The sequence below is a fragment of the Oryctolagus cuniculus genome, chromosome 3 (genome assembly GCF_964237555.1).
Source record: "Oryctolagus cuniculus chromosome 3, mOryCun1.1, whole genome shotgun sequence".
NCBI lineage: Eukaryota > Metazoa > Chordata > Mammalia > Lagomorpha > Leporidae > Oryctolagus > Oryctolagus cuniculus.
This window is the reverse complement of record NC_091434.1, coordinates 48,415,690-48,438,747: the sequence shown is the minus strand read 5'-3', so window position 1 is coordinate 48,438,747 and position 23,058 is coordinate 48,415,690. Positions and strand designations below refer to the sequence as shown.

Genomic DNA, 23,058 nt, shown 5'->3' with positions numbered 1-23,058 from the left:
TCTTCATGTACAAAACTCAACCCAAAGTGGATTATAGACCTAAATGTTAGACCTGAAACTTTGAAACTATTAGAATAAAATTTAGTGGAAATGCTTCAGGATATTGGAATGTGCAATACTTTTTTGAGTCAGAGCCCAAAAGCACAGGAAACCAAAGCAAAAGTAGACAAATGGGGCTTCATCAAACCAAAGTTTCTACAGAGCAAAGGAAATGATCAGAGCAAATAGACTACTACAGAATGCACATTTACCTGCAGTTAATGACCAGAATATGTAAAAAAAAAAAAACAAACCCTCATTCAATAGCAAATATTAAACAAAGTAATAATAATACTTAAAAATAATGGGAGGTACATTTAAACATTTTTCAGAGGAAGACATAGAAATGGCCATCAGCTGCCTGAAAAAAATGCTCAAAGTTACTAATCATTACAAAAAAGCAAATGAAAACCACAGTGAGATTTCACCTCATTCCAGTTAGATTGGCTATTTTCAAAAAGACAAAAGACAACAAGTGCTGGTGAGGAGAGGAAGAAAAGGGACCCTTTCACACTGTTGGTGGGAATGGAAAGGGGTCCAGCCACTGTGGAAGGGTGTGTAGCTTCCTCCAAACACTAAACACAGAACTATCATATGATCCACCCATGTCACCCATGGGTACATGCAAGGGAAATGAAGTCAGTCTGTCAAAGAGTTGTGTTTATTGTGCCACTATGCACAGTAGTCAAGAAATAGAAACAGCCTAAGTGTCTAAACACTGGTGAGTGGATAATATTACATAAATAATGAAATACCATTCAGCCATGAAAGGATGGACTCTTGTATTTGTAGTAATATGGATAAAACTGGAAGACATTATGTTAATTGAAATAAACCAAGTACAGAAAGACAAGTGTCATTCTCACTGAAATGTGGAATCTAAAAAAATGGTAATCTCATAGAAGTTAAGACTAGGGAGAGAATAAAAAGTTCTGGTGTTCTATTACACAGTAGGGGGATTATAGATAATATACCATATAGTACTCTTAAAAACAAAACAAATCAAAATAAAAACATTGAGAAGAGAGGATTTTGAGTGCTTTGCCATAAAGAAATATTAAATGTTTGAAGAGACAGATATATTTACACTGAATGGATATTATGCAGTGCAAATTTGTATAGAAACTTTTCATGGTGCTTCATAAAAATGCTTAGTGTTTTATGTTCAGGTAAAAAATAAAATACAATTTAAAAAATCTGGGAGTTAATAATATGTTTCTGTTTTGACTGATTCATTGCTGATCTCTTTGTTTATTAGTATGTAAGTATTAAGAAATAAAAAGTCACTCATATGTAGCTGTGGTGAAGAATAATGTAGATCCACTTTTTTTGCTAAAGGAGGAGCTCTGAGAGATGAAATGAAAAAAAGCAATATGATACAGCTAATTTAAATTTAAAGATGAAATACAGAGATGCAAATGAATTTAAAAAAAATTTTTGTTGGAAAGATATATAAGAAAGCTGTTGACAGCCGGTGCCGTGGCTCACTAGGCTAATCCTCCGCCTTATGGCGCCGGCACACCGGGTTCTAGTCCCGGTTGAGCATCGGATTCTGTCCCGGTTGCCCCTCTTCCAGGCCAGCTCTCTGCTGTGGCCCGGGAGTGCAGTGGAGGATGGCCCAAGTGCTTGGGCCCTGCACCCCATGGGAGACCAGGAGAAGCACCTGGCTCCTGCCTTCGGATTGGCGTGGTGCGCCGGCCGCGGCGGCCATTGGAGGGTGAACCAACGGCAAAGGAAGACCTTTCTCTCTCTCTCACTGTCCACTCTGCCTGTCAAAAAAAAAAAAAAAAAAAAAAAAAGAAAAAGAAAAAGAAAAAAAGCTGTTGACTATGGTTATCACTGAGCTATGGGGTTGGGAAGGCTGTTTAATTATTGTTGAATAGCTTTTTGCATCATTTCAATATCCGCATTATGTTCTTTATGTGGCAGGCAAACTTCTGAGATGGCCGCAATGATTTCCCACCTCCTCCTGTGTAATACCCGGGTCTGTGAGTATAACGGGTTTTACTCTTGTGAATTTGTGATGTAGTATGGCGCAGTTTACTTTAAGAGAGATGGTGCAGGTGGTCCTACCCTCTTCACAGGAGTGCTTTAAAGGCAGAGGGCTTTCTCCAGCTGAGTGAAGAAGACGATAAAGTCAAGGATTCAAAGCATGGAATGGATTGGGTGGGACACTGCTAGCTTGCAGATGGAGGGGATCCCACGGCATGGGGTGTGGGGAGCCTCTAGGAACATAGAGCATTCTCTGGCTCACAGCCACACAGCAAGGGAGACCTCAGTCCTACAACTTCTGGGAACTGAAGTCTGCCAACAGGAGTGAGTTGGGACGCAAATTTTCCCCAACTCCTACAGACAAGAGCTCAGTTCAGCTGATACTTGGATTTCCGCATTGGGATACTCTGAGCAGAAAATCCAGACACAGCACACTGGATTTCTGACCTATGGAACGATGAACTAATAACCGAGTAACATTTAATGCCAATAAGTTTGTGGTGGTTGTTGCATAGCAAAGAAAACTGATATTAGTGTTCTGTAATATTTTTATTTAAGAAAATGAGCAATTACAAGAGTCATTATATGGTAGTGAGATTATTGGTCATTTCCCCCTGCTTAGTATTTTTTGAATTAAATAAAAAAACCCTTAATGCAATTAAAGAAAACCACAGGAGAACTTACTGCAAGAAGAAAACACATCCTTTCAAAGGTGAATGTGAACTTCCTGTATCTAAAGGGAGTCATGATTTCTCATTGATTTCCATCTTGTATGTTCATTATTGTTTCATTCTAGCAAAGGTGCTATGTAACACTGCAAGTTAGTAATGTGTTACCATGAGGGAAAATTTCCTAAAAACAAACCAAAAGTGAAAACCCAAACCAATTTGAAAACCTTTGGCAAGAGGTGACTAATCAAGCAGGTTACCCTGGGAACGCTGGGAATCCAGATTGGGAAGGGCATGGCTGCTGAGTTCATTCCTGTCTGAGCAGGGAGCCGGCACCTCCCACAAACACAGCAAGTCCACTGTTTGCAATTCTTGTCAGATAAACTAAGGGATGTGCTTGCTGTCAACGTTGCATTTTAAAGACTTTCTAAAGGTTTTCTTCCACTCAATTTCCTTCCACCATTTTGATTTCTACTTTAGATGAAGATTCTTTTTCTTGTATTTCTGTTCTTTAACTCCAAACATTGACACAGTTTAGCTTCTTTTCATGACTATTCTGCTCATTATGGAATCTGCTGTTGTCTGAATTTCTGCATTCCTTGGAATTCATATGTTGTGACCTAGTCCTCAGTGGGATAGTATTAGGAAGGCTGGCGCCCTGGGAAAGTGGTTAGATCATGAGGGTCTCCATCCTCTCCAGTGGGATTGGAGCACTTACAGAAGAGGCCCCAGGGAGCTGCCTTGACCCTTTTCTGCCATGTGAACAGCCGGCAGGAAGATGCCATCCATGAACCAGAAAGTGGAGTCCTCACTAGACACTGAGTTTACCAGAACCTTCAACTTGGACTTCCTAGCTTACACAAGTATGAGAAATAAACATCATTTATTTCTATGCTACCCAATTTGTGGAGTTTTTGTTTAGCAGCCACAAAAGACCAACAAGATAACTTAAGGAGCAAGCTATAGTATCTCCATGTAACAATTAGGAGTTGGTGCTTTGCAAATAAAAATTTATATAAGTCTGGGGATTAATTTTTCCTTGAATGGTCTGTTCCCTGTTGCTTTGCTATTACAAGTTCAAGTTCAAATTCTTTCTGCAGGGGGTTCTGAACCCTCTCCCCTTCTGCAATAGGCAGGGAGTTTCTAGATGGCAAAACCAGTTTTTGTTCTTCTGTTTTATCTACATACCCAGCACAGGGCCTGGCACACAAGTGATGCCTGATAAATGTAATTAAAGTTAATAAAAAAATGAATATCTGTATTGGGAAAATGTTTCTCACAGATAAAAACTCCCTTGTGGTTATTGGATAATTCAGGCCTAACTGCTTTGATGTAGTCTTTGAAAAAATCTAGCTGTAAGGTAGTTGGAAGAATGTTCAGTCTCTGACAATAAAAAGAATTGTGGCAGAAAGAAAAATGTAACAGAACCACAGAGTATAGTGAAACTGAACCAGTGTCCGTCAGTCTTTTATTGGGTAGTTTGAGGGCAAGCCCACAAACAAAGTGGTTACATTTTTTCATCCATCCTGCTGATGGAGGGTTTTTGTTGTTGTTGTTGTTATGTGGAGATTTTAAATTATTGATTTAAGCACTCAGGAAATTAGATTTTTTTCAAATAAGGGCACGTTTGCCTGAATATGCCGCCTTTCCGCATGTGTCATTAGCGTCACAGGGACAATTAATGTTCAATGAAGCCTGAGACACACTCATCTTTCTGCTTTTGTAAAACTCCAAGTGATGGAAGAATAGAAGTTTCTCCTAATCCAAGGGCATCTTGACCCTGTGCTAAATTTGTGGTTATTTTTTTTTTTTTTGCCTCCTCGGAGCTCTGAAAGTTCAATTTAGCATTTAAACAAATTGAGCTGTGTTCTTTGCCTTTTGTGCCATGTTTCCAACAACACAGAGCCGAAGAACTGGAGTGCTGGCTGGCAGCTTTGCCATCATGTATGACAGAGCAGAATGCAGGCTTGCATTTTGTTTTCTATGGGGCCTCCAGATTATTGACATGAGTGGATAGTTTTCAGCTGGAACAGAGACATATAGTATAGTGACATCCCTTGTTCAGCTAACCAGAAATACCAATGCCCTTGATATCAGGCGCTCTGCAGGTAACCTCCAGGGGCCAGCACCACTAACAACAAGGAGAGGTGCTTTTGCGGTAGAGAACACAGAAGCATCCTATGTGACTGGCTATTGTCTCCTTAGTGCTTTCACTTAGTAGAATTGTCAGCTAAAATCAGTGAGTGGTGAGGAACTTCTTGTAAGTGCTGGCAAGGGTGTTTTTTTTTTTTTTTTTAAAGATTTATTTATTTGGAAGGCAGAGTTACAGAGAGGCAGAGGGAGAGAGAGAGAGAGAGAGAGAGAGAGAGAGAGTTTTCCATTCGCTGGTTTACTCCCCAGATGGTCACAATGGCTGGAGCTGTGTCGATCCAAAGCCAGGAGCCAGGAGCTTCTTCCGGGTCTCCCACGCAGGTACAGGGGCCCAAGGACTTGGGCCATCTTCTACTGCCTTCCCAGGCCATCGCAGAGAGCTGCATCAGCAGTGGAGCAGCTGAGACTTGAACCCACTGCCCCATGGGATGCTCGCACTGCAGGTGGTGGCTTTACCCTCTCACCACAGTGCTGGTCCCATGGGTGTTTTTGCATGTCATCGTCCCACAGGAAGGTCTCTGCTGTTTCTCAAGACAAATTCAGTTTGGTTACCAGCTCTCTCTTCTTTTGAGTGTGCCTTCAGGAAGAGCACAGGAGCCCCAGAGCCTTTGTCTCTACAGACCAGCAGTTAAAACCCGATGGCTAGTGCCTGGGCCATATCCAGCCAGCAGGCATTATGTTTGACTGGCGTGGGTTTAAAATAATGTGAGTCAGTTGCCAAAAATTAAGAGTCAGGAGATTTTCTTGTAACAAGAAATCTGAATTTTGGCTCAGCTTAAAAGAAGACTAAGTTTTGGCAACACCGGGCCTGGTTTCCCGCATGGCAATTGCTCTGGGGGTAGTGACTGCCAGTTTACAACGACCCAGGCTGGCTCCTATAGCATCCTTTCTCTTTGCGGGGCTTAGGAAAAGGCACCATCTCCAGGCAGGTGAATTATAGGGGTGCCCCGTCGGAGAGCACAGAACTCAGGCGCATTGGCTTTGCCACATTCGCTGCCATCTCCTTGAGCCATTTTACTGATGTCTGAGCCCCTCTGGCCTTTGAGTTTGTGACCAGTGCCAAAGCTCTGTGAGGGAGTTGCTGCCTGGTGCATGTATCTTGAAGGGCAATGACTGGTCTAGAGGGTTTTCTTTGATTTCTTGCCCACTGGAGACAGAGTTAACAGCGTTAGTTTGACAAAGCTCCTGCTTTTTCTAAGTACGCTGCTTCATGATTCTGCAGTAATAATATTCCTAGGCTAGGCTCCATACCCCTGCGGTTCACCTCACTTCCTGAAATGCCAATTCCTCTTGCCTACACCCACCCCATGCTGATTTGCCATTTGCTCTTTTTCTCAGCCTATAAGATGTGTCCAAGCAGAATAGATCAATTTCTCTAGTGTGACACAGGGATGTGACTCCTTTAACATCAAGGGCTTGAGGCAGACTTCATGAGCCATCTTTGAATGAGCTGATTTCAGTATCTATCTCTCTTGACAGCTTGCTCTTATTAAACCCTACCCCAAAGTGCACCTCGCAGCTACCGATAATGCACGATGCCACGGAGCTGAGGAGCCCCTCTGTGGCCTTAGCAGATCTGAATAATAGTTTCTCCGTGGCTCACTGAGACCCATGAGCTGTGTTTTGAAGCATCGGGATGCCAATCGCCAGCATCATTTACAAAGTGCAGCTGCGTGTGATGCTGCATGAGGGGTGATGAAATGCGTGTAGTACTACTCCTATGAGAGCTCACACAGTGAGTCATAACTAAGCACACTTGCATGATAATTGGGTGGTAGCATGGATTTCCAATTGGGAGTGCACATTGGCCCTGCCCCTCACTGATTATGTGAACTTAGACAAAGTCACTTGACTCTGTGCCCCTTCAAGGACAAATAGTTAACTTATGACATAGTGAGCGAGTCCTCGTAACAGCAGAAGGTTAAAATGAGGAAACAGTAGCACCTTCGTTATAGAACTTCGAATGATTATGCGAGATAAGGCGTGCGTCTAGCCTGGGGTAGCCACACAGCCTGGCTGGCCATTGGAGCACCCAGTCTGGCAAAAAGGAAGCTGGCACCATGATTGTTTCCCTTTTTCCATGCTAGTGTCTTCGTGCTTTCAGCACTAAGAATTTTGGCAAATAGGAAGGGCTAAAGGTTACTTTGCTCAACTAATACTCAAACAAATTGATTTTCACAGTGCAAAGTATATAAATATGTGAACACCCAGCTGTTTTGCTAAAGGTGTTATTTCTTACTTGCGGCAGTTTATGTGGTGAGTTAAAAATAATGTTAGAGTTTAAAATATTGTGGGATAATGCAATGGTTAAAACGAAAATGAGACTATTTTCAATAAAGCGAGGGACTGCCTGTTCCCTTTAGGAATGAGGTCTTGGCTGCAGAGGTCTTTATCTACACACACAGATCAAGCAGACACAAAGGTCACAATGCCAATTTCATCTGAAACTTGCTTTGCAGTGCCAGGATCTTGGTTTTTAGGAAAAGACTTGTGGTTGCTATGGAACCATTAATAATGCTCCTGCCTGTACCTCAATTGTTCATACGTCCAATTTCCAATACAAAATCACTTAGATTTGGGCTTCAGGGCAGTAAACAAACTTTCGAGCAGGAATTAACTGGGTTTGGGCATTAGTGTCTTAATGTAGGAAATGACTTTCCTTATAACCTTTACTTACACTGGCAGCTTGGTTCTGTCAAAGGAGCTTCTAGTTTCCTGACAGCAGGCTAAACACCACGAGACTCAAACTTCGCTCTTCTAGATGGACACTGCTAAAAGCAGAAATGTGGATTTCTCATCATACAAGAAATATCAATAAAAATTCTTTGTTTGGTCTTAGTATGGATCTTTTATTTTAATGTATAAAAGAACCAGTAACTTATCCATATACTACATTCCTAAGTGGAAAGAGGAAAATACGACTGTTGAAACACATATCTATGTATTTTTAAAATAAATCTTATAGAGAAATGACAATTTTGCCATTTTTCTATGAGATTTGTGCTCTGTGTAAAAGCTGCTTCTCACTTCTGAATTCTATTTTTAAGATATGGATCTCAGTCCTTATTAATGCACAACTGATCTTTGGGGGAGAACTAATTCAGCTCTTGTGCCCCAGGCACATAAACAATGGGACACTGGATGGGTGGGAGGAAAACATATCTAATCTGGGGACTCACCGGTATGCAAAGACTTCAACAATAATACAGAATAAATAGTTTCCATTTCCACAACTGCTACTCTGTCTAATCCCTACAGTATGTGTTTTCCAACAATTATCTGTTCAATATTCTGTTTTGTTGCTTAGGATTTTAATGCTTGAGGATCGTGTGACTGGCAGTAAAACTTCAAAAGATGCCCGAGCACAGTTTTCCACTGACACGCAACGAGTTTATAGGAACAAATGAAAAGAGCATTTTTGAAGAGGAAGTGTAGACATTATGTTAGCTCTGGGTCTCCCAGCCCCTCCGCTGTGAGAAGTGACAGCAGCTCTGCGGAGGCTGGACAGGCATGCTCTGGGCCTGATTGAAATGAAGTCTTCTACCAAGTTCACGGTGCTGCAGAAGATGAAGGCTTATGAGCAGGAAGAAACTGAATGTACAGCTCGATGTGTTCCCATTCGCAGGACCCTTTAAGGTATCATCAGGTCTGGTACAATGCAATAAAAATGCAGATGGAACTATCAGATTCATCAAGTTGCTACAACAAATTCAGATGCTCCCCAGAGCTGGCAAAGTGATGTCAAGAAAGTTAAACTTGAAGAATGAGACTTGGAGTTCTAAATGAGATCAGGAGAAGAAGAATACACAGTTAATAGGGGAAATCAAGACCGAGACAATCAACATTATTGCTACATTTGGAGGAGAGTTTAAAAATCAATTTGTTTGGCTTGTTCTAAAATTGTTCTGCCAAAAACCTGACAAGATTATGTATTTTTGTGTTTTTTTAATTTATTTAATCTTGAGTACAGCCATTGTTAGTGCAACAAGCTAATATTTTGGGATACATTATTGCAAGAATAAGGACATGACTAAATAAGTTATGCCATTAACACACTTGTTAATCCTATCCCTTTTATTAAAGAAAAAACAATTTGCTAATATTGTCTAGGATTACCTTCATTTGTAAGATTACTTACTGTTGTACACACTAATGGTAGGTAACTGGATCCCTGGGTCAACTGTCCTTAAACTAAAATTTAGTAAAACATTAGCATTTTGCAACTGAAAATATAGACTTTTTTAGTACAATGTTAGGCAGCAGTAAAATTACTCTGAATAAATGTGCATTTATATGTAAAACACTAGCATGCTTTAAGAAGTTCAAAAACATATTAGTGTTGTGTGAAAAGAATATACAAATAAAATATGACATGGAATGAAATTATCATTATGTACAAAAAAGAAAAATAGCATCCCTCCCTTCCCTTCCCAAACTTACAGATGTTAACACCTTAAAAACCTACATCACATCATTTGGGATTTAAGGGGTTATTGTTATTTCAATATGGAAAACATTCCATTAAAGAAAAGTGTGATCCAACTTCCTAAAAAAAGCAGCACATAAGAATTAGTTTTTGAAAATTTATATTCATTCTTGTGTTAAAGAGATGATATCCTTTTGAATTTACTTACAAAATATTTGTAATACCTTTTATTTAAAAATATGTGTAATGTCTTTTATCAGCTTTAACACTGTAAAATGTTTGTTATTTTATTTGAAAATATTATAAGAAAAAGGTTATTGTGAAGGTATAACATACTATTCCAGGACATATGAACTATCTTTAATATTATTATTTAAGGAGTGAAACAGTAAAACTAGCATTCTTTTAAGGGAATAACTTGTTTCTTTGTCTTCATTCTCCCTGGCATTCTGTGTTCCCTGTTTCTCTTATTTCCCAATTTGCCATTGCTCATTCTCTAACTGCCTTGACTTTACCTACAAACCTTACACCCTTAGCTGAAATGGTGCTATTAAGTGAATAACCAACTCAACATTCTCATCTATCTTTCGACCATGCTTTCTTCTTAAACCATACAGTTATGCCTTTAGTGTACATATTTATGTATGTCATATATCACACACTTAAAGAATAAAAGCTGGATTCATAGAGCACGGTAGACGTTCAAAATATTACTGGTATACTATTCAGCATGCTGATTGAGTGACCAAACTATGAGTCACGCTGCACGACTGCTATCTTAACTAGCCTCTCGTTTTTCTGACAAAGCCAAATGGGGTCAGTGTTTTCCAAATGCTTCACTGCTTCCAGGAATCTTGGAGAGAATCTACAGAAGAAGAACCTACGAGCGGATGAGAAGGGGAGCCCGGGACAGACTGTTTTCATGGGATGTGCATGTGGCTACTTCGTGGTGAGCTGCCGCCTGCAGGGTAACACGGTGGTGAGCGAGCTGCGCTGGAAGTGTGGAGGGGCGTGGGTCTAGGCTCTGGCCGCCCCCGTGACCACGAGCCGGGGCTGGGCACCAGGGGCTGGGCCTTCAGGCGGTCTGGTCCACCTGCAGCACAGCAGGCTGCACGGGCTCCTGCTCTGAGCGCTCGGGGTCCTCGGAGATTCGCATGTAGCTACCCTCGTAGTGCGCCTTCTGCGCCTGTTCCAGGGCCACGGACTCCTCCTCTTCATCTTCCAGAATCGTCAAGTCGACGTTGCTGTTCATCCCCGAATTGCTCCCTCCCAGGGCCGCCTTCTCCGCATCCCCTTCTGCGTGCTCCCCTTCGAGCAGCGGGCTGGGGAGGGATGCCTCGGAGAGAGCCTCGGCGAAGCTCTCCTCGTGGTCGTTGGCCGTCTGATCGGCGCTGGGCGCCTCTTCCGACTTGGTCTCATTCTCCGCAGGGCTCTCTCCCTCTCGGACTTTCTTTCGCCCGAAGGACAGGGGCGAGACCTTGAAGGGGGAGCTTTTCCCGGAGGACGTTTTCTGGTGGTTGGAGGTGAGGGATTTCTTAATCTTCTCTCTCCTCTCCACAGACACGATCTTTGTCCCCAGCTTGTTCATTTTTTTCTCGATGTTCTGGCGAGAAAATGCTTTCTTGAGGCTGTCTACTTTCCTGAGGCTGGATCTTTTTATTTTCTCTGCCCTGCTTTCTTCCATCTTTTCGTCGGCGCTGTCTTCCAGGGCCTCCTGGTCGTGGGGCAATTCGTCCTCGGAGGAGAGGTCCACCGTGTGCAAGGTTTCCTCCAGGGACTTGTTTTCATCGGCAGGCTCCTCCTGGCCTTCCGCCGTGCTGGCGACGGGCTCTTTCACAAACACACTGGCGGGGATCTCATTTTCTTCCTGAAGGGATGGACAAACAGCGGTAGGGTTCATGTTAGTAACGCATTTCACCACTAGTCCTGAAAGGGCTGTTAATTCTGGTTGTCTGTGCTTTGCGGGGGACAGGGAGGCGATAGAAACCGAACATGTGTGGCTTCGGTGTTCGCAAAGAGGAAGGAAGAGTTAATTCTAAATTGGTCAAGTCATCCGCCTAGGGCTGGATAAGGCCAAGGGCTGCCTATTGGGAATATCAGGAGAGCAGCTGGCAAATGCTCTATCAGTGGCAGGCAGGGGGAAGTGGGCGGTGACTCAGATCAGGAAGCTGCCTAGATAAAGGAGCTAAAGTAAGTCAGTGTGCTCTGAACCCAGAGGTCCTCTCTCTCCTCCCCTCCTTTGAGGTCAGAGGGCTCCGCTCCTGCCAAAATCCTATGGCAGAAGAGCCTGAAGCTCACACAGGAAGATGAAAAATGAGGCTGTGTGGAAGGGACTGAAAAAAATCAAGTGTAGACATCATGCATAGCCTTAATGAGGTTGCCTCCCCGATCAGATGTCAGAATCTGTTCACCGGTTTTGCAGATGATAGTTGAGAGTAAGAGAAGCAAAGGGAGCCATCCTGGGGACCCACTCAGGAAGCCTTGTGGTTTAGGATATCCTTCGTGGGAGTTGGGAGTTAATAAGGGGAAGGGAGATAGTAAGGTCATTTTTAGAGTAGCTTATCAAGTCTTTATTGTTCGACAGAGCCTCTTTGGGCCAAAACATTGTGGTTCCCACCTCTAGCCAAGAGCGAGGAGAGTCTTAGGAAGTTGCTTCACCTTCCCCAACCTTTTTCCCAGCACATCAGGCCCCCCATTCCCACCCTCACCCCCAGGTTGTAGACACACAGGCAGAGGCAGCCCCTTGCACTTGTCCCAGGGAGCAGAGCCCGAGCACTGTGTCCACTGTGCAAGGGGGGATAGTGCTATAATATGGCTCACTGGGGAGATTTGAATCCAGACAGACTTGGGCCACACAGCAGAAGGACCCATTTGATTTTGATGCTTTTCTTAAGTATTGGAAATTGAGAGCCAGTCAATAAGGCACCTTCACATTTTCGCTGAAGAAGGCACCCTGGTATTGTTGAATGCACAGCAGGAGGCCCGAGTCGCAGTCTCCACTGTGCTACTAAATGGCTGTGCCGCTTTCTGCAAATAACTTAATCTCCTTGGGTCTCAGTTTCTTCCAAATATGAACAAGAGGATTTGACCTAGATTAGCAGCTTTCCAACTGCACACCCGGGGCCACCAGGGTTCTGCCGGCATGCCAGAGGGGACCAAGGCTCCAGATCCACACCCCCACCCCAAACCCCCACCACTCCTGCTACAGTCAGCCCTGATCTTACCTGATTATATCTTGAGCTGCCCAGTAAGCTTAAAAATTAACTGGATTCAGGGCATTTAAAAGTCTGGGTTTTAAGCTTCATGCAAAGTTTACGTTAATGGTAAGAACGTCCCTTCTGGTTTGTACAATTTTGACCGACTGAAAAGTCAATAAAATTGGGTTGTGATAGAAAACCTGCTTTAAGAGTGACTGCAAATTTTTAGCTTCTTGATACAAAGACGAAATGCTTAAAAATACCTCTCTTCACTAACCACTCAGTGGCATCAATTATAGTATTTTTTGAAAGGATACAGCCCTGTGTCTCCCCTCACCCATCTCCCATTAATTGGTCAGAAATAAAGGATAAAATCTTTGGTAGAGGTAAAAAAGCAGAACGTCTGGCTAAATACAATCCTTGCTGGAGTGAAGATAGCGCCAATTCTGTCTCCAAATCTCTCTGCACATCTTTTCATTTTGAATGTCATAGGAAGTGTCCGGCGCCCAGTATGAAAGACCAAGTGCAGCACTGAAAGGCATATAGGGCTGCCACGAGTTGTTTATAATGAGGAATTTTGCAGAGAGCAGCTTTCCCGTGTTTCAGGCGGAAGTTGCCTCTGTGGCACTGGAATGGACTCCCCATGCGGGTGGGTATTTTTGTCTTCCGTATACCGCTGTCTCCCAGCTCGCAGCACTCTGCAGCTCCTGGGTAAATGGGTGCATACTAGGTAAGGCAGATTTCATGGATGCTCTGGGAGGTGGCTGGGGTGGAGACTGTCCCTTCATTGGGCGTATTTGAAGACTACAAGAGAACAGACTTAGTTTTGTCTGGAAGTTTGCTGACAGCTGCTGCCCCTGGGAAATCAGGAGACGGTGAGGCTTACGGACAGTGGTCTCCCTTTCTAAGGACGGGCTTTATTCCCAGGGGGTTGAGCACCACTCCAGGGGGTAGCCTGCAGAAACCACAGGGCTCTAAGGCTTAGTCCAAAGCAAAATTACTTCGGGGCTTTGACAGGAAGATTTGACAGGAATAGCTAGCAGAAAAGGAAGAAACCAAAGGTTTTGTGAAATGCTATTAAAATCCTCAGTGAGGAAAGCAGAAATTCAGGCAGAAGGTTGTAAGATTCAGCCCTGGTGATCTGGGAGAAGGTGTGTCCTGTATGGTCTAGTCTCTCAGGGTAATTAAAAGGTAGTAAGTTCCCTTTCTTCCACCCCAACAAAAGGCAGGCAGGTTACCTGTAGAAGAATTGGACTAAATAATGCGGTATTTTCCCTTGAGTATACATTTTTTTTTATTACAAAGGCATAGTTACTGTTGATCAGTAGCCTCTTTTGTCTCTCTTATCACGTATCCTTTGAGGACAGCTTAGCAGAAAGTGTATTATAAGGTGACTCAGAAATGATGTGTGGTAGACGCATGCTGCATGTGTTGGGGAGAGGAGTGTTCAGGGAAGGGGAGGAACCCAATTGAACTCTTTTGTAAAATGCCAGGGAAATTTATATGAGTGCTCTTTAATGCCAACCATGAAAATAAACCCAGTGGGGACAGAGATAATCCAGAATGAGCTGGCTGCGTCTTTATGCAACTGGAAACAAGTGAGCTATGTCTTCTTGGCTAACTGCTATGCTTCTGCTGTCGCTTTAATGACTCAAGTAGTATTTTATGTTCTGTCTACTGGACAGGGTTTATTCTGTGGCTTCTTTTGGCCACTCTGAGGGCAAACTTTCTCTTTTCACCTAGGAATTGGTGGATGTCCCAGCACATATAAGTCTGCCTCTTCCATCATGGTGGTTTAGAAGCAGAAAGATGTTGATGCTCTGCACAAATCCCTATTCTGTTGTGGTGGGTGGAAATTTCATGAAAACTTCTGATAATGGATGTTCTGTACCTGCTCCCTCCCAGAGGCACCCCGTCTCCCCTGAACATGTGCCCCTTGAGCTCAGCCCTCTCGCACACGTATCAGGTTACACACTTGATGTTTCTCGCACCAACAGGTGAGGCGGCACTGCCACCTTCGGCTCCCTGCTGCAATATTTTCCACCTGCTTCATCTTACAAATTGCAAGAATGATGGCTCTTTCAAGGAGGAGGAGCAAGTGTACACCCTCAGCTGTGTCCCTGCTTAATTCTGCCGGATCCTCAAATGGCTACTTAGGGTTTGTGGCTTCATGGAATGGCACAAAGGATCTCTTGTGGGTTTCACTGCTTCCCTGGGCAGTTTTAACCAGCCAAGGCTCCCAGGAGCAGCTGCTAATTTGCCCTTTGTTTGCAAAAAGGTCCTCGGCTGCCACTGATGCAGGTGTTCTTGGCCTGACCTTTCACAAGGACCCTCAGGAGTCTTTCAAGGGAGGGAAGAATTAAACAGCATACCACACGCACGCATGCTTGTCACATAAAAGGGAACAGGAATGGAAAGAGCTCTGGAGAAGTAGCATCTACGCTTGCACTTTGGCTTGGATGCCATGTATTGATTCTTGAGCACGAACAGTCCCAGTCGTGCACGCAAATACCAACAGGGAGAAACCTGCCAAGGTGTGGGCCGCTCCTCTCAGGGAAGCAGGTCTTTTCTGTGCACATATAGCTCTGCACCTTTTAAAAGAAAAGAGGACCCCATGACGAGCCTTAGAAAGGAAATCCACGTCATTTAAAAGCCTGAATAAAGAGAGAGAAGCTAGCAGTTTGCTTTCCTGTCACTAATTTATCATTCCTATTGTTAGGAGAAAATAACAAAGGATGTCACATTCCCATAGGGAGGTGGTGGCATCCTGGAGGGCTATAAAGACCATAACTTTGTGTCTGTGCAATGTTTCATCCAATAATCTCTAAGTATTAGTTATTAAAATGGAGCTATGCCCACCCGACATTCTGATTTATAGGCCCCTTTGACACACTGATGGCTTTCTCCAGTTCGTGTTTCTGAGGCAAAGATTGCCGAGTGGATAAAGCCATTGATTAGAACTGCATCCCTAAGGCAGCTGTCGGTGGAATCAGCTAGTCATAAGAATAAAATGCATCAGTTATAATCCCTGAGCAGTCTTTCACATTCTGCAGGATTTAAAAGTTTCATTATTTTTCAGTGTTATCAAGGGTTCAATTCTTTTTAAAGATCACACTGGTTAGGTGTGCTTTGTTACACACAAAAAACACAACACAAAACAAAGCCAAAAAACCCCACTGAATTATTTAAAAACTGATGTAGGAAACCTAGTAAACTTGAACTTTACCATCATGGACAATAGTGTTTGTTTAACTCGTTTCACAATTTAATTCTATAATTTCTTTTATTAATAAAATCAAATTTTCCTAGTCACTTTGTTTCTCAGGGCCTCTATTTCTTTGCTACAAAATGAAATTAAACTAAATCATTATTAATTTGCTTTCCAGATCTAAAATATTTGATATGCATGATATTAAGCTTAACCTCAGGAAAAAGAATTTCCAAATGTCAAAAGCTAGTTCATAGTGTACCAGGCCAGATGTGTCTTTTGTAATGCAAGAATCAAAGCTATATGCTCTCTGGGAGAGGTTTGGCCCCACAAGTCAGCTGCCTACATCTGACATCAGAGTGCCTGGGTTCGATTCTCAGCTCCTGCTAGTGACTCTAGCTTCCTGCCAATGTGGAGCCTGGGATGCAGTAGTGATGGTCCAAGTGGGCAGGTCCCTGACATCCACATGGGAGACCTGGGTTGTGTTCCTGGCCTCTACCCTGGCCCATTTCCAGCCATTGTGGGCATTTCAGAAGTAAACCAGCAGGTGGGCTTTCTTCTCTCTTCTCAAACGAAAACAGCAACAACAAAAGGGCAACTTAATAGGACCTGAATTGCCTAAGAGAACATTTTCATTCATTCAATTCAAACAGACAAAATTGAGAAACAATACAAGGGGCGGCATTTACTTGGAAGGGCTACATCTGACAGAGTCTAGACTTTTTTTTAATATTTGAAAGAATGTCATGACTTTTTGGAAGAAATAGTGATAATAATCAGATATTCACTTATAGTGCTGGGGCAGTGCTGACATTCAGTAAATGTAAATAATAATAAGAACTAGTAATTTGTTCGTCTCATAAACCGAAAGGGCAGTGAGTAAGTGAGATACCAAGACCAATATCGGAACCGTTAATCAATATGATAGAAACATGGTGAGTTGCCCAGTAAAGAAGTCCTTGATTATCTGGATCCCCACGCCTTCAAGACTGTACTAATTTACCCATTTTCAGAGCAGTTGCATTGGACAAAATACAGTCTTAAAAAATCAATTTTAAAATAGTCTGAAGCTGTTACACTTTTAGCACTCTTCTGAAATTCTGATCTCATTGAAGGAATCTAAATGATGCATATATTGAACACATTTATAGGCTCAATTCTCCAGGAAATATCTAACCTTTCTTCTTTTTTCACCCAGTTTCACAATTTTATGTGGAGGAAAGTGTAAGCTGTCCATGAGTACTCTCATTTTGTGCCCTGGATTTGAAATCATTCCCAAACTGCTTTTTCAAATAATCATTACTAGAAACTTAAGGGGCAGTAAGTGAGCACCAGGCCTCAGAGCCAGTTACCTCTGGGACTGTGGTCTCTTCAATCAACAAAGGAAATTTGCTCTTAACTGTATAATCACTGACTTTTTGTACAGACTCTATTTTTAGTAAAAGAGAGCCGTGAGTACAGGCAAACTGTTCATCTTAGTCGTTCCTTCGAATTTGCCTTTTGGTCACAAATGCCAATGTGTCTTCTTCCATCTATGCTGGGTCATGTCACAGTATTTGGGGGTTCAAACACTGAGCATAAGCGGTTAACCAAAAATTTTAGCAAGAAAAACTGCTAAATTTAGCTAAGATTTTAAAATGCAGTTTATTGGCCATAGGGAGATGAATGTTTTTTCAGTTTTTGATACTAAGATTACAATTTGAAGTCATTGCCATGGAATTAGGTGCTTAATAGCTACAACAGTGTTGGAAAGTTCAGCACAGATTCAAATACACAGATGACATGTTTTAGATTGGACAAATTAAGGACAAAGTTTGAATTAAAACATGGAAATGAGTATGTCTCCAGGAAGCCAATCCACCAAGCAGCAAAAGCACATCTGTAGAATTTGGAGAATACAACACAGCTACACGCTTACACTTTTCAACATTACAGGGACAGGAATTCTTTGTCTTTTCTGCCCTCCATGTTCTTTGTGTCTAGGAAATAGTTACGTCCTATACACTGTGCAGATCATGCTGCTACTGGAAGGTTCTATGTGGAGCTGATCTTTTGGGCACATTGCTTTGTTTTCTGGAGTTATGACATAACACTGATTTCAATGTGGTGTTAGTCATATAATATATAGTCTGCTGTATGTGTGTTTTAATAAGTCCTAACTCAAAAAGCCCAAGTATAGCTGTTTTGGCATTCAAGGTAGGGTGTGGCCAGTTTTTATTGAAGAGCTATATTTGTTTCTTTTTTTAAAGGTTTATTTATTTGTTTATTTGAAAGGCAGAGTTACAAAGAGGGGGAGAGAAATAGTCTATCATCTATCTATCTATCTATCTATCTATCTATCTATCTATCTCTTTCATTTGCTGGTTCACTTCCTGAAAGGCCACAATGGTCGGGGCTGGGCCAGGTTGAAGCCAGGAGCCAGGAACTCTATCTGGGTCTCTCATGGGTGCAGGGGCCTGAGGACTTGGGCTGTTGCTACTTAGCAGGGAGTTGGAATGCAAGTGGTGCATTAGCAGACAGCTGGGTCGGAAGTGGAACAGCCAGGACTTGAACTGGCACCCATATGGGATGCCACCATTATAGGCTGCAGGTTAACCCTGTGCATGACAACGCTGGACCCCAGAGTCCTATTTCTAAAGAAGCGAAAGTGAAGTCTCTTCATGAGCAAATGAATATCAGATCTGACAAGTGTATTCATCGAACAATTATATCATGCTAGTCTCCCCTAACCATTGTAAGTAAGTGATTTCCTTTATTTCTCACCCAGTTGAAGAGCACGTGCTTTAAAACCACTAGGCATGAGTTTGAACCCCAGCTTCACCACTTGCTTACTAAACTTCAGGGAATACACAAGCATCTTGTACTCTCAACATCCTCATCTACAAATTGGCAGTAAGTGCAGAGAAAGATGTTTGCAAGTGTATTCAGGGTTTATTAAGTGAGGAAACAGACTTGGAGTGGCTACAAAATGTGTCCAAGATCACACAGGTGGTAGATGATGATTACCAACTGAGATTTGGACAGTGTATGTGTATGACTCCAAACTTATTTTCTCAATGACTATATGGGGTTACTCTCGAATACAAATTATTGCCCTACCCATTGTCATAACTGTTACCCCACTGAAGCTCTCACTTTAAGAGCAACATTTCCACTGAGGGCTGCACTTGCATTATTTTTTTAAATAGTCATCTAGCAGTGCCTTGAGAGCTGAGATTTCTAATATCTTGCAGGCTGATAAAGGATCTTATCTGGCTTAAGAAAGGTCCAGTTCCTTACTCTTAGTTCCTGCCTCTTAAAATGCTCCTTAAAAAGTATCCTTGTGGGCTGCTTGCTAAGGAGTCTGCATCCACTTCTTTGGATTCTTTTAGCTTCCACTTTGTTTTTGATCACCCTCGATTCAGTGTTCACTCACTATATGGAGAATTCCTACCGTTCTGGCTGCAATTTCACACCTGTCAGTTCAATGTGACAAACAGAAGACCATGTCAGGCCCTCAGCAGCAGTACGTGCCTTTAAGTTCCCCAACAGTTGTTTTTTAAAATGTCAGATTTACAATTCTTTTCAATTTCTAGTCATATATCTCCCCTCTTCCTCCCCCAACATCTGCAGAACATCCATGGCAAACAAAACAAAAAACAACCTTGACAAATTGTGATTTCCCTTTACTAGATGTTTTATTTCTTTCCCCTTCCTTAACTGAGGGATGAGATGAGAGATAATCTCCGTGATTCATCCTGGGAGGAGGGAAATTTCCTTTGGTGTTTCAGACTTAAACAGGTCTGTGTATGTTTGCTTTTGTTTGGAGATCTTTATTTAATTTAGAAATGCCTGGAGAGCTGAGATTTCTAATATCTTTTCAGCTAATAAAGGAAGGATGTCATATGGCTTAAGAAAGGCCTGGTTACTGTATCTCTTTTTGATTCATCTGGTGCATGAAAAGCTGTTGCATTTGCATGAAAAGCTGAGAAGTTTGCCAGCTGCAAAAGCCCGCAAGGTACACGAGGACATCAGCTGCGTAAACCTTTACAACACTCATGTGCAATTTGATGAGGACAAAAAAGCGTGGAGATGAGTCTTCCCTTTTACGGAGTGGGTAGGAAGGCTTAGGTTTTAACTTGGCAGAGCAGACGCATTTAGAAAAAGAAGGCTCCTTCGGCTTCAGTCCCGATTTCTAAATCTCTCTTGGGGGATGAAGGCTCTCCCTGTGTGCCTTGCACAATCAAACTGTTGGTTATAGCCTCTCTCCTCCATGGCTTTGAAACCCTGTCCTATTCACATGGTCACAAGGAGACAGCCCTGGGGCGGGGAAGGCCATCACTTCCTGGGCTCTGTGCTGGCTGGGTTCCACTGGGCGGAAGGGCTTCCAGCACTAGGAAGGGCTCCCCTTGGATTCACAAATGCCCGCCACTTGGCGGGATCACAGTCCCACACAATCTCCCTGTCCCCAAATAGCCTCTTGCTACATTAATTGCATCATTGATGCATTAAAAACATTAAGTGATCTTTTTATTCTAAGGCAACCAGTTGAAGGAGAAAACATTCAAGAATAGCCTTTGTGATGACAACCGATAACACTCCTTTTATTTTCCCTTATACTTGTGGTCTCTCTGAGCATTGCGGGCATAGCTGATGTTTTTAAAGAGGTATGCTCTGTGTTTTTAGTGTACCATTTGCTAGAAAAGAGCAAGATTGCTTTCTCAAAACAACAACAACAACAACAAAGTAAAAGAACAAAACTAGTTCATCCTTAATGAAATCAATCTTCTATTTGGTTAGTCTTTAAAGCATTGATAGGGCTAGTTTGAACCATTATGAGTTTGAAGTGTTGGTTAAAAAAAAAAATCTCACATGATTACCTCATTCCCACAAAGAGTTAATACACAGCCACTGAATTAATTTGCCCCGTCCAGCTAACAGCTGCAGCTGAGAGCTCCAAGTTCCTAACGCAAAGGGACAAATGTATTTGACTAGGGTGGGTGCGTGCACCTGCACATCTTCCCACTCTATTTGTGTGCATCCAGGTGCTCACTGACAAACGACCTCTGCTGGCACCTGCTTTGGACTTAGACGACGGTAACCTGGGAAATTCCCACTCCCATGGGCAGATTTCACATTCGCCTCTTGCAGGGAGACAAGTGACAATGTCTGGCGTGTGTGATCCCCGACAGGCAGGACAGATGCAGAAAGGATTGTGGGAGCCGGGAGCCCGGAGCTCCTGACTGTTTGGGAGGCCCGGCCCGCGTGTGAGGAGGCGCAGGCGACACTGACCTGGAAGATGAGCACTTTGAAGTGGTTGCGCCGCAGGAGCTGGGCGTGGTTGTTCTCCAGGCGCTTCACCTGCGCGCACTGCCGGTCCATGCGCTCCTTGACGGCGCGCGTGTGGGCGCTGACCTTGCGGGACTTCTCCAGCAGCTTGCTTACTGTGTTGCTGGTGGAGGCCTGGTACTTGGAGAGCTTAGTCAGGTCGTTCTGGATGCCCTTCACCGAGTCCTCCAGGCTGATCTGCCGCTGCTCCATCTTGTGCTGGTTGTCTTGCACGGTGTCCAGCATGTTCACCAGCTTGTCCAGGAGCGTGAGCACCGTGACCGCGTTCACCTGCGAGTTGTCACGGATGGCTTCTTCTGTACTCCCTAAATTCAGGCTGGGGCTCGGCGTGGAGGAGGGCATGGGGCTGGGGCTTGCTGGCTTCTCCTGTCGCATGTCAGAACCCGGGTGCTGGGACTTTTCGGCTTGTGCTGCGTCCTCTCCCATGGCTAGGCAGGAGGGTAACTTGCTTTCCCGCTGGGGGCTTCTTGCTCAGGCGACACGGGCGGCAGTGAGGGTGCAGAAGGAGGCCCTCTGATTTGAGCTCAAAGCACAGCTCTCCAGGGCTGGCAGAGGTTCAGACAGGCAACAACTGGCTAAGCTGATCAGGGGAATTGCATTCCAGCTGCTCTTAAAAGCCCTACTCCACCCAGTGGGAGGCGAAGGTTACAGGAGCCGAGAGCCACTCAGGGTTCAGAAGCACGCACACACTTCCTCGCTGCCTTCTCTTCCTTCACACAGGGCTGCGGATTTAGCTATCTCTTTCCTATGCCCCTTCCCTTTTTAAAATAAGTTCAATACCATATTTCAATCATGACTTCATCTAGAGGCAGAGAAAAACATGCTAACTTGGACCAGCTCCATGGCTTCCAATTGGCTGAAGCCCGTAAACTTTTTCTCTGGCTGCTATGCTACAGACGAAACAGAGTGCCTGTTTTTTTTCCTGGATACAAGCTATTGTAAGGGAAAGTGTTGTTTGCATTTGCCCTAGAACCGACTGATGCCTTGCAGAACACCGGGAGTCCTAACGGGAGGGGTGGGGTCTAAAGGGTACTGGCAGCCAAGTGTGTACTGTTCCTTTCTCATTTGCAGAGGAATGGAAGCAACCCGGAGAGTAACAAGGAAAACAGCCCAATTCTTATTACTCTCTCATTTGGACAAACAAAATAAGAGATTGAGCTTTGGGATGGTTGCTGCTACTGCACATTCTTACCGTGTAATAGAGGGAAAGTTTTTGACATTGACTTAAAAAAATATCTAGAGGGCTTTTCTCTCTCTCTCTCTCTCTCTCTCTCTCTCTCTGATAAGTGAGATTGAAAGAGGAAAGATGAAAAAGTGTGATCTCTTTAAAAACCTACTATGCAGGTTTGTTTTAGCTAATTTTAAATGTGTACTGAGACATTTTCCCAGATGCTCATCTCTGCCCAGCATTGATCGCCACGTGCCCAGAAGGGTGACTCGGGCAGCTGAGTTGTTGTTTCTGAAGCGGTTCTAACGTTTGACATTTCCACATTCCTGCTCAGTGATGTGGCACACCTGTTCTCCAACCTGGCCTTCCTCAGCTGAGCCCCTGGGACTGGGAGCTTATTTCCTAAAACGACTTTACATGCTTGACTTGGTTTTAAATGTATCCAGCCTTTGAAAGAGCTTTCAGGAAGAGGTTTGTCATAGGACTTCTATGAACAGTTCTGAGAAGAGCAAACGCCAGCTCACGTTGGGTCAGGGACTGACAATGGGATGGTGGCCTTCCTCAGTATCAGCCGGTCAATCAGCAGGCCTTTGGTTGTCATGTTGATTGAATCATAAGGATTCCAGCAAAGCTTAATCCAAGACCCTACCCTCAAGGAGTACACCTGCTAGTTAGCAATGAGTGAAAGATATTTATAGAGGCCCCCAATTCTCTCACATAATTAGTGCCCGCCAAACCTACTTCAACTGAATCCTTTCAAAAGGAGGAAGCAAAAAGAAGTAAAATGAGAATTATTAAAATTCATTGGCATAATCAACAATGTTCAGATGGTCAACAATGTGTTAAATATTAGAACAAAGGATGCATCAGGTGTTGATTTT

General features: G+C 43.3%; 1 protein-coding gene across 1 annotated transcript; it reads right to left on the bottom strand.

Moving 5' to 3' along the window:
* Positions 1 to 8,782: 8,782 nt before the first annotated feature.
* Positions 8,783 to 21,976, bottom strand: CAVIN2 (caveolae associated protein 2). Its single transcript, XM_002712352.5, has 2 exons — positions 20,953 to 21,976; positions 8,783 to 11,143 (listed from the first exon to the last, which is right to left on the bottom strand). The coding sequence occupies exons 1-2, from the start codon at positions 21,433 to 21,435 to the stop codon at positions 10,352 to 10,354; spliced, it is 1,275 nt and encodes a 424-aa protein (XP_002712398.1). The 5' UTR covers positions 21,436 to 21,976; the 3' UTR covers positions 8,783 to 10,351.
* Between the last annotated feature and the right edge of the window lie 1,082 nt (positions 21,977 to 23,058).

Excerpts from the sequence above, each read along its gene's own strand:
- CAVIN2 (XM_002712352.5), bottom strand. The coding sequence starts at position 21,435 with ATGGGAGAGGACGCAGCACAAGCCGAAAAGTCCCAGCACCCGGGTTCT. Across the intron at positions 11,144-20,952 it reads TCAAAGTGCTCATCTTCCAG|GAAGAAAATGAGATCCCCGC; the intron begins GTCAGTGTCGCC and ends CCATCCCTTCAG.